Source organism: Hemicordylus capensis, chromosome 3 (assembly GCF_027244095.1).
Source record: "Hemicordylus capensis ecotype Gifberg chromosome 3, rHemCap1.1.pri, whole genome shotgun sequence".
NCBI classification, from domain to species: domain Eukaryota; kingdom Metazoa; phylum Chordata; class Lepidosauria; order Squamata; family Cordylidae; genus Hemicordylus; species Hemicordylus capensis.
The window spans coordinates 320722460-320734581 of record NC_069659.1 but is presented as its reverse complement, the minus strand read 5'-3'; the positions used below and the strand labels follow the sequence as shown (position 1 = coordinate 320734581).

Here is a 12122-nt window from a genome sequence, read left to right as displayed (position 1 = left end):
CACTTGACCTTAGCCATAAGGCCGAGAAGCGATTTGTTTTTATTTTTAATCAGATGCCCATAAGGGAATGAGAGTTAGCACTTAGTAATCATGCAACACAATCTTTCACTTGTAAGCCATCAACAATTTTAGTGAATCATATTTTCAAATAAGTGTCCTTTAGCATCATATCCACTGCGTGCATTCTCTCTACCCTACTGAAAAACAAAGCCTACTGGTACATCATATTACTAAAGCATCTGGGCAACTAAATGGAAAACAGTTAAGAAAACGGAGTGCTTCTAAGTCTGGATATGGAGTGGCGAAGCACAGGAATAGGACTGCAACTACTTATACCAAACGAAGGGCCCATTCAGATGTACCTTTTAAATGTGGGTTCATCAGACCCGCAGTTTCCTTCCGAGTCCCCAGCGTGCTCCCACACAATCATGATCTGCAGTCTGGGAGACTGCAAAGGGCTATGTGTGCTTCCTTCTACTCAGGAAGGAAAGTCACAGCAGCCAATTGAGCTGAAGATTGGGAGGAGCTGCCTACTCTTTGGTCAGTTTTCACAAACTGGACAACACTTTCTAGCCTCCAAGTGTACCTTACTTCAAACCAAGGGTTAATCTGGAGGTTGGAGGGAGGAATGGGAATCGTAGTTGGGTCCTACAACTGTGGTTCCGATAATTCGCACGTCACGCAGGGACAACGTGAGGTGGTTTTACCTCAGATTCCATGTGATGTCTGAATTCAAGCCATAGCTTATTTATACCCTCTTGCTGAAGTACACAAAAATAGCCTAAGCAGACTAGAATGTCTTCAGGTTTTTCTCTGTGAACATAAAATAGTTACGAAGGAAAATTTCACTTAATAAGATTAGATTTAGAGATCTACTTTCTTCATTATACCCTTTCAAAGTAATAGGTTATGTCTACAGCTATTGTATGGCGGGGCTCCATCATGGATCTAGATATTCAAAATGGCCCAGAACACAATGAACTCAACTTCCAAATACTCCCTTAGAGTGGAATACATGTGCAAAACCCCTTAACATGTTTGCACATCAGTGCATACACAGTATACTTGAGGAGGCGGCAAAGATTTTTCAAGGCAATATATGTTCCATTGATTTTTCAGCATACATTATGGTGAAATAATGTTGCCATTATTTTCAAATAAATGTCCATTTTATTTCACTTAGGAAAATATCAAATAGTTCAAATTATTGATCTTGGCTGGAATAGGTTTACTGGAGCATATCACCTAGATATTGGTTGATCTGCAATGACAGCCTATTTCTGGGTACAATGCAAGGTTCCAGTTTTAACTTTTGAAGTCTTAAAGTGTTTCAGGTCAGAGTACCTGAAGGCTTGCCTTCTCCCCTGCACATGCCCTCTTACATCTGAAGTCCTGCTCCATTTGCCTCCAACAGTAAAGTCTGGCCAATGTCTGCTAGGAGCAGGGCCTTTTCAATGGCAGCACCAACTCTGTGGAATCCCTCAAAAGCTTCAGATGCTGAGCCAAAACCTGACTTTTAAAGAAAGCTTTTGGACTAAGCCAAACTGACTTGTGTAAATGTTTGTCTCTGCTGCATGCTGTTATTATCCCGCCTGAAATATTGTCCTATTAATATGTTTTGTCATTGTATTGTTATAGCTCTTCTTGCTATGTATTTTTATGTTTTATTATTTTTGCTGTAAACCACTGAGTTATTCTTATAAGCAAGGTATAATTTTAACTAACTAATTTAAAATTCAAACACATTATATAAGTTTAAAATGCTTTCATTTAACAGGTGTACTATGTTTACACAATGGGAAAATATTCATCTGGGTCATCTTTGCTCTCGGATCATTGATGACCAATTATCCAGTGGAGCTAATTTCAAAAGATCACACAATGCTCAGAAAACTTTCTTCAGGATCCTGTCATTGTGAATGCTTACTGGCAGTAGTATAGTTCTGTAGCTTTCCTAGTCATCCACACCACTTGAACAAACAGGAAAGCACAAAAGCCACCAGACAGCATTGAAAAAGCTCTGATGTTGCTTTAACATTTTCAGAAACTCTTTAACACAATAGTCTCAATAAGGATATGAGATCATGCTTGATTGCTCATGATGTGCTCATGATAGTGGCACAGAGGTTACCACAGTGGAAATAGATGAAGCAGCTTTTGTAAACCTAAAAATGTGATGCTGTTTCAAAGAAGCAGAGTTGACTATGGAGAAAAAGGGTGAGATATTTTAATAATACTTAGAGGAATGAAGAAAACATTGGTTAGAGTGTTCCAAGTGTCATACTATGCTGATGGATGCAGGAAAATGAGGTAATGTGCCTTTTAAAAAAATCATAAGTTAAACCTACTGGAAATTCCGAACCAAAGTCTGTCTTAAAGTCATTCTTGTCTACGTCATCAAAAATATTAGAGGTTCCCGAGTCAATGTACATATGTTCCATAATACTATGCTCCTGATGATCACCGAAGAGAAAAAGAAAGATCAGTAAGAGTAGGATGTAAATCCTGGGCAAGTGGCCACAAGTTGTTCACATAAAATCACCCAGTTTAAAAAACAAAATATAAATAATTGTTAGATTAAACAAGGTTGAAGACATTTCTACTTCCAATAGACATATCAAAGTAGACAATGTTTGAAATAATATTTATACAGATTTGTAACAAACTGGCGAGACTGCACTCAAGGGGGTAGTCTGCATGTTTTGTTTACAACTGAATGAGTGATCTCCCAGGAAAAATCTGCTTTTGCTATGGGATTCAGAGTTTCATCAGACAAGAGGAAGGCTGCAGCAAAACCATCACGGCTTCTCTAGAGAGAAATACACCATAAGGACACTACACTAGGGATGTGCATAAATTTAAATCTGCAATTCAATTCAAGGTTGAATCAAATCACAGACCACTCAAAATGATTCATTGAAAGCAGCCAGCTTGACTGGCTGCCTTGACAAAACAGCCCCAAATCACCTGAATCAATTTAGGTGATTCACACATTATTTTGAGGCCCATTATGCTGGAAAAATTGGCTTCCTAAATAGCACTTCTTTTCTCAGGAGAGCTAGTCTACCAATTGGGGCTGGAAGGTAGACCAGCCCTCTGCTCCAGACTTGGCGCATCAGCCTGCCTCAGAGGACAGGTCTACACAGGTAGACCTCAATGAATCAGTTTGAGGGATTGCAATTCGATTCAACCTCCTCCAAAGCAGGCTGACACCAAGTCTGGAACAGAGGCCTGGTCTATCCACCAACCCCAGTTGGTAGACCAGTTCTTCCCAGAAAACAAGCACCATTTTGGAGGCCCGTTTTCCAAGCAACATGAGTCTCAAAATAGCATGTGAACCACCCAAATCAATTCAGGTTGAATTGGAGGTGATTTACCATTACCCCAAATTGGGCCCTCTATTTTGAGGGTGATTTATTTATTTTATTTTATTCTTTATTTAATGATTTGATGCGGGGTCGAATTTGCGAATCAGCCCCAATTCAACCTGAATCAATTTAACGGCAAATCAAATTGTACACGCCTATATGTTGCAATTTATATGGCCAATATTCAGAAGAGGTTGTCCTAGTGCCGAAATGAAACCTTGCAAACACATGAAAAAGTTGAGATTTGGTATTCTGTGTTTTCACAGAATGATCCATTGACTTTTGGGGTGGAAGCTGGAAAGGAAAACATAAATACTCACTGATGTTCAAAGGAGAATTTTGGGGTAACGATTTAAGACCAACAATGTGCACAGAAAAATGCAAAAACAAAGCCTTCTATTTTCTCCTTCAGCAAATGAAGGGCAATAACCCAGCAAAAGCTACATCTCTGAAATGCAACTGGTTTCACTCATGCAAATGACAGATTTAATTCCTTTATCCTTGCCACAGCAAATCTTTGATCACAATGAGCCACAAATTGTTATTATCTAGCATGGAATACAACAGTATATATATTTTGCACAGATTACTATTATTCATCAGCATAATTTGGGAATATGAAAAATATTTTGATAACTAGCAGCACAAATATATGGTAAACATAGACCCCTCTTATATGGGGATCACAGAGCTGCTGCAGTGCAACTCCTTCCTGTACCTCCAGAACAACATGAAAAGCCACAGGCTACATGAGGGGAATTTAATAAGGTCGTTCTTACGACCAGCCACAGCAGGATAGAAGTGGGAAAACCTGGGTAGAGAGGCTCAAGTGAAACCGACTTGCTTCACTTGACGTTGGGGCTTGCAACACTATTCCAACTGCGCAGGCATGCTGCAGCACCTCAAAAGTTCTCAAGGGCCACTGGGCTGAAAAATGAGGCTCCTGCCGCCACTATGGAGATGGGGGAGGCCTGCTCGGCTCACCCACACACACCACACACCTCAGCCATGCACACGGCAGCTAGAATTATTTAAGTTTTTGCCACCACAGTAAACTTATTTTTTTTTAAACTCGCTGAGGGCGGTGGGGCTCCAAAGCCCTTCAGGTCTGGCCACCAAAATTACCTAGGTGTGCCCCTGGCAGCATGGTCTGCTTCCATGTCACCTGCCACTTACACTACCCTGGTGGTATAGGAAGGAACTATACTATACCTCCTGGTGTTGGGATAACATAAGAAAAGTTCCTATACAATGGAACAGAGTGCGAATTTGAAGGACAAACCAGAGATTATTGAAAATACACAATTCTGAACTATTTTTATTATCAAGAGGACATCAGCCTTTCATTTTCAACCATGCTGAAGCCTCACAATACAAACACTCTTCTTACCTCCAGTTTCACATCTTGCTCCTTAGAATAGCGTTCATCCACATTTTCCCCAGTTGGCGAATGCGATCTAGTGGCTGCAGTGACTGATAAGTCTCCACGTGATATTAAAGTGCACATGTAAGCATCATGGGAGAAAACATCATGTCGTATAAATTCACAGAAAAGCAGTACCAGGTTCACAAATTCCATCTTTTCATATTCACTGTTTGGATCAGCTATCAAACAGAGAAAAAATTGTTCATTCCTCTTATATTCAACAAGTTTGAATTCTAAAAAAATATTGAAGTCCCAATGAAACATTTAGCATCATGTTTGACCCTTAAGCTATGGACCACTGCAAGTTAAATGACAGAGTTACCAAGGGATAAATGTGGGGGAAATGGATCCCATGAACCCATTGCATATAGCTCCAGGGCATACTAATGTTTCCATTCTCTCCCCACTGCCCATCTCTCCCTCACACATATACATGCACCTTAAGGGTGTGATGATACATCATGAGGATCCCCCACTTCCCTCCCTGGGCTCCACACAGTCTGGCAGCCATGGCGATTAAAAAATGGGGTTAGGAGAGTGCTTGGTCTCCTCATCCCATTTTGAGGTAGGCTACTTAGGCTGGTTTGTCACCGTGATGATGCATTATGGTATTTCCGGAGGCCTGGTCCCCAGCCCTGCCAGCTGCCTGGTCACATGGGGAATCATCTGGGCACACGAGGAGCTTGCCCAGCACAGGAAGAGCAGTCATCTGTGGGCAACGTAAGTCTAACCCGCCATCCGTACAGCCTGCTCCAGAGCCCTTCACACCATGAGAAGAGGCTCCATATCTGGCTTGATACTTATGTTCTAACCATCAAGATAAGCATGCTGACAAAAACACATTTCTCCCCCCCCACCCCCGGGCTTCTCACAAACCTATAAATGAAAAAACTGAATTTGCTACATGGTAACTAAGTAACTTAATTGACTACAGAAAAGCCTTCGATTGCACCGACCATGTCAAGTTGTGGAATATCCTTAGGAAAATGGGCATCCTAGAACACCGCATTGTTCTCATGAGAAACTTGTACACAGGATAGGAAGCCACAGTCCAGACGGAAAAATGGTGAAACAGACTGTTACCAGATTGGCAAAGGAATAAGACAAGGCTGTATGCTTTATCCCATTTATATGCTGAACATATATTGAGAGAAGTTAGATTGGAAGAAGATGAGCATAGTTTTAAAGTTGGAGGAAGAAACATTAATAACCTGCGCTACACTGATAGCTGAGAATGCAGATGATCTGCAAGCTCTAGTAATGAAAGTCAAGGAGCACAGTGAAAAAAAATGGGACTATGACTAAATGTCAAGAAGACTAAACTAATGACAATGGGTACAGCAACCAGCCTCAGAACTGACAATGAAGACATTGAAGTGGTGGATAGCTTCTGCCTTTTAGGATCGATCATCAACAGTAAAGGATCCAGCAGTCAAGAAATACGCCGCAGACTATAGACTAATGCTTGGTAGGGTTGCAATGAAGGCCTTGGAAAAGATATTTAGATGCCGTGATGTGTCTACACCTACAAAGATTAGAATCATTCGGACAATTGCTTTTCCCTTGACACTCTATGGATGCGAAAGCTGGACTTTGAAGAAGCAAGATAGAAAAAGTATTGATACATTTGAACTTTGGTGCTGGAGAAGACTTTTGAGAATACCATGGACAGCCATGAAAACAAACAAATGGATCACAGAACAAATCAATCCAGAATTTTCACTCACAATTGAGGCACAAATGATCAGGCTCAATCTATCATACTTTTGTCACAATATGCGAAGACTCAGCTCCCTTGAGAAGTCCATAATGCTGGGAAAAGTTGAAGGAAAGAGAAGAAGAGGACGACCAGCAGCAAGGTGGATGGACTCGATTACGACAGCAATAAATGCACCACTGAGAGACTTTAAAGGCCAAGTTGAAGACAGATCATCCTGGAGAGAATCTATCTAAGTGATCGCTAAGAGTCGACACCTACTTGATGGCATTTAATCAATCAATTAACTAAGTAGAAGCACACAAATATTTCAGTTCCTCAAAAACAATGTTTTGGAAAGTTAAATCTCTAATCAAAAAAATCTCTAGTTCAAGAAAAAGTGGGGTAAGGAGAGATACTGCTGCCCACAATAATAAGGAAGATTAACAAATTCAGTTTGCATCAAAGATCAAAATAACCCTACTTGGGAGCAGAGATAAAATTAATACTTACATAATGAAGGGGCTTGGGTATCTAAAAATCTAAGAAGGACATTCTGGAAAACAGGAAGGCTGGATCCAGCAAGTGATGCTGAAGAAATGGATTCCTTTTCATCCAAGACTTCTACCTCACCACATCTCTACAAAGGTAAAACAATTTTTAAAAACTGTCAGTGTAGAATGGTAACAGCTATGAGTGCAATTGCATTTACTCTCCCCTCCCGCATAGTCTATTATCCAGAAACACCACAGATCACCAAAAAAGGTAATATAACCCCTGTCTGTTCATAATAGGTTCAAAATGTTGACTTGTCCTCAGTCAACTATACAATTAATTTAGAATCATTTGAGATTTGTCAGAGTAGGACAGACGCAGATCTGCACTTTATCATTGTGTGCCCCACTTCACAAGATACATTCCTTCTGGCACTAGGGAAATATAGATTGCAATAGCCTTACATTGTAAGGTCATTCACACAATCAAAACTCCGTTCTACCCAGGTTTGGGAGCTGTGCGTCCTCACATTTTTGGTTGTGTGGAAGCAAGGTAGGAGGAAAACCTGGGCAGAAGTGATTGTGTGGAAGCAAGGTAGGAGGAAAACCTGGGTAGCTTTTCCTCCTACCTTACTTCCACACAATCACTTCAATCCAGGTTTTCTTCCTGCTTTGCTTCCACACAACTGAAAATTAGGTGCGCACACAGGTGCGCACAAAATTTCCACTATAAAGGATTAATGTTTTTGTGTTTGAACTCTAAAAGCATATAAATGATGAAAAATAAATTAAAGAACTCCGAGAACAGCTTGTTTATTTTAACACCTTGCTTACAGAACTGTGTAGGTTGAAGTCAAAGCAAATTTCTTAATCTGAATGGTCTTTTCTCCTCACCCACGTTAATCACGAGATAACTTACTTCTGCCTCAATTTCAGCTTGCCTCTTCTCCAATAACTTGGCAACAGCCATTGCCCTGTGCTTGCCAGACCTTTTACTGCTCACGGCCCATTCACAAAGCAATGTTACTACAGCTTCATCATTTGGTGCAACCTGTTAAATCACAAAGAGAAACAGTTTTATCTAGAACAGCAATCATGTTATCTATTAACTAGAAACAAGATTGCCAGAGATGACCAGAATGACAACAGTTAAGTTTCCTTTTTAAAGTTTCTAGTCCCCTTTATACAAAGTATGCTATGTCTACAACTTCCATGGAGAATTTTCAGGCTGGTGTGTACGGCTAGCATACCAATTTCACTCGCACACCATCAGAACAGAATGTATAGAACAGTGCAAAAGAATCTGAAGTTATAAACCAAAGAAACATGAACTAGCAGCAATAGTACTGTGCAAAAGAGTGGGACCTGCTTCAGTTTAAACATAGTTCTCAAAATGCAATTCATTTATATTAAAATGTTAACATATTTAGTAGACATTGAATATCATATTTTAATAGCTATCTTCAGGTTCTCAAAATTAAGAAATTGACACCCACAGTTAACAGTAAAAAAAGATGACATTCATTTTTGACCAAAGCAATTTTAACCAGTTTCTGTATGAGAATACTGAAAAGTTTTGTTTGGCATATGATTCAGATCCATGAGATAAATACTGAAAAGATCTTGAGCACACAGAAACCTCCAATCAGCAACTCACAAGCAGCATAGCTTGCCCACATCCTCTTGTCACTGCAACTTTGTTTTGTACAAAACATTTTCTTAGATGCAAAACCAGATATAGCTTGATAATTATTTGATGCTACTTATCATCAGACCGTAAGAATTGCTTGATTAGACCAAGCGTTTACCTAGTCTATCACAGGGCTGCACAACTTTGGTCCTCCTGAAGATGCTGGCCTACTACTCCCATCATGCCTCACTAATGGACACAGTGACTGGGAACAATGCAAATTGTGGTCCAAAAACAGCTGGAGTGCTTGCACAGCTCTGGTATAGTACCTGATCTCCAGAATGGATGGCCTGACTACCCCTGGAAAGTCCACATGTAGGACATGCTAGTGATCACCAGCCTTTTTGTTAAGATGCCGAGTGTTAGGTCCAAGGGTGGAGCTACCATTGGGTGAACGAGTTCAAAGAACCCGGGCCACCACCAATCAGGGGCCGCAAGCACGGCCCCAGACACGCCCCCTACGTCTGACGTCAGATGCGGAGGGCATTATTTCAGTCCCAAAAGGGGCCATGCAGCCCCATTTAGAGCCGAAATCAGCCCGCGCTGCACTGACAACATGTCCGGAGTGACTCTCCCTGCCTTAAAGGCAGGGAAAACCGCTACTGGTCTTGCTGCCAATGCAGCTGGGCCGAACAATCTCCCTCCCAAACGAGGCTGTGCATCCCCGTTTAGGAGACAGATCGGCCCACACTGCATTGGCAGCATGGCCGGAACGGCTCTCCCTGCCATTAAGGCAAGGAGAATTGCTCTGGCCCACATTGCCCAACGCAGCGTGGGCTGCTCTCCTTTCCAAACAGGGCTGGGCAGCCCCGTCTGGGAGGAAGACCACGTCCCCTGGACTGATGTCAGATGTACAGGCGTGCCTAGCCAGGCCCCTGCATCATGGAGAGAGGCCAGGGGGCCGCTGCAGCGGCCACACACAGCCTGTCTCAGGCCTCCCTACGCTGCTGGTTAGGTCAGCTAAATCATGGACCATAAGGCTTAGGCAGCAAGCATTTCTTAGGCAGCTTCACAACTGCTATATACCCTAATTCGGTTAGTACCGAGACTCTCTCCACCTTTGAAAAGGATAAGTACTAATATTCTTGGGTGCATACATATGTGTATGGTGTGTATACAGTCTGTTTCGTCATGGTAGCCTTTGGCATGCAACTACTATTAAAGTTTATATCCATTCTTAAGTTACAGACTTTCTTTGGTAGTGGCAGTTTACTACCTCTTTTTTAAACACATCAATTTATGGAAAATAGATTCTTCAGGGGCAGATCCACAATTGAGCAAATGCATTCAATGAACAAGGGCTGCCAACAGGAGGAGCCATTTATGATTTAAATCATAATTTCACCATAGGAATCAATGGGAAACTCAAAAATATAAATAACTCCCAAATAGGTAGAAAGCTCTGAAATTTTATATGGTGTTCCTGCATGAAAATTTGATTTTAATAATTTTAAAAACTTGTTTTAATAATTTTATTCTATTGTTTTTATTGTCATGTATTTTAATTTGTGACTTTTAAATATTTTAAATTTTGTACACCACCTAGAGATACACATATCAGGCAGTATAAAAGTATGATAAATAAATAAAACAAAAAAATATATAAATATAGCATTAAATTTGTGGATGTGCAAGGATATCACTCCACCCCTTAATTTTTAAACTTTTTTAAAGTTTATAAAAAAAATATTCATTTTATGTTGTCTATTTATGTTTTATGAATGTTTTGAGGGTTATCCGGTTTTACCTTGGGCCATGCTTTTATTCTCATTTGTTTTTTATGAGACTAAGTCTAAGTAATCCTGAACTATGTTTTATGTTTTTACACCTGATTGTTTCTTATGTTTTATCTTGAGTCATGTTTTTATTTGTGTGTGGTGGTGTGGGAGGGGTTTCTAGTTTCCTTTGTATTTTTCAGTTACTGGCCTTATATGAAAGGCATTTTGTATTTTGTCAGTTGAGAAACTGTAAGAAAGTTATATTCTATTCTATTCTATTCAAAATCAACAGTTGGGCTGATCGCCTTGTTCACATGATTTCTCCAAGCATCATGTGCTACCATCATATGAATTTTGTAATTTTCTGCCTATCCATTCTGGAATTCTAACATTGAGTGAGTGAGTGAATGAGTGAGTGCCGTAAAGTCAGTGTTGACTCTTAGCGATCACATAGATGGAGTCAAAAAATGTGAGTACTACTCCTTTTATATGAAGGCAAAGAGCAATTTCCTCCAAATGAGGCTTGAATGATGGACAGAGAGGGGAATTAAGTTTCAGAGCTTTTTGTAAATTTCTATCATGAAACAAAGCAGTTAGGACACTTATAGTTTTAGAAACTTATTTTTAAAAAACCATTAAAAATCCATGAGTGAATCAATAACTTTGTAAGACAGGACACTTAATGCTATCATGATCCAATGGAGCTCATGTTCCGTTCTTGCACACGGGCCTCTTTAGAGCAGGGGTGTCAATCAGGTGAGGGACCGGACCCGACTGCAGTGCACACAATGGTCCTCCACTGGGGGACCAGACACAGCCCCGTGCCATCCCATTGCCCTGCACCCGTTGTGCCCTTCCTCCCTGTCCTCCTCCTCACTCTCTCACCCTTTCCCTCTCCTGCCCCCCTCCCTCCCCCCTCATTCTCCTCCTTTCCCTCATGGCTCTTCAGCATTCAGGTCTGATGGAGAACGAGATGGAGTGAGGGGAAGGCTGGGGAAGCAGAAGCCCCCATCTCCAGCCCTCCACCCCCTCGCTCTCCACCAGCCCAGCATTTGAAAGAGCCATGAGGACACAGGGAAGGAGGAGAAATGCCTCAGCTCCAGAGCACAGAGTGGGGATGAGACATACTGGTGGTGGTGGGAGGAGGAGGAAGTAGGAAGGAAAGAAGCAAGCAAGCAATCTAGTTAGCCTCCTCTGCCCCAGCACAGCAAGTGGGGAGGAACGTTGCTGCCGCAGTGCATGTTCACGGGGGGGAAACTGTGGTGATGGGATGGGAACACAATGGCTAGGGCTCACACACAGCCCTCAGCACCTGCCAGGAGCCAGAAAATTGAGCTCCACCGGCCAGATCCAGCCTGCGGCTCAGCAATTTGACACCCCTGCTTTAGAGCTTGTTACACCAGTAAGATGCCTGACCAAGGATGTGTCTGCTATGAATGGACCCCAGAGTGTGTCCCTTGATATCAACTCAAGAACACTAGACCCTTTTCCATTTGCAAAGAAAAAAGTGGGAGAGGGAGGCACTGTAAAATGTTTATAAAATAATGGATTTAGTGGAGGATGAGTCTTAAGAGGGGGAAACTACACTGTTATAATACGAAGCTCAGTCAGGAATCTGCCCCCCAAAAGGCCAAACTATGAAGTCTATTGGTTTATTACAAACAAAGCCGAAGTTTCTAAGCAACAATTTACCAACCTTTAGAATTCACTGCTATGGGATTTTGCAATTA

The 12122-nt window shown here is 41.4% G+C and overlaps 1 protein-coding gene across 8 annotated transcripts in view; it reads right to left on the bottom strand.

The window, feature by feature from the left end:
- The window catches only part of MED12L (mediator complex subunit 12L), a 324835-nt gene that overhangs the window by 228761 nt on the left and 83952 nt on the right, over positions 1-12122 (bottom strand). For 4 of the 8 annotated variants that reach the window (XM_053305817.1, XM_053305818.1, XM_053305816.1 and 1 more), the window contains 4 exons: positions 7904-8035; positions 7004-7130; positions 4759-4973; positions 2349-2453 (listed from right to left, as the gene is read on the bottom strand). In XM_053305817.1, the coding sequence (XP_053161792.1) occupies positions 2349-2453; positions 4759-4973; positions 7004-7130; positions 7904-8035 (579 nt within the window). The remainder of the gene's footprint in view (positions 1-2348; positions 2454-4758; positions 4974-7003; positions 7131-7903; positions 8036-12122) is intronic. The other 4 variants (XM_053305820.1, XM_053305822.1, XM_053305821.1 and 1 more) reach the window with 3 other exon arrangements.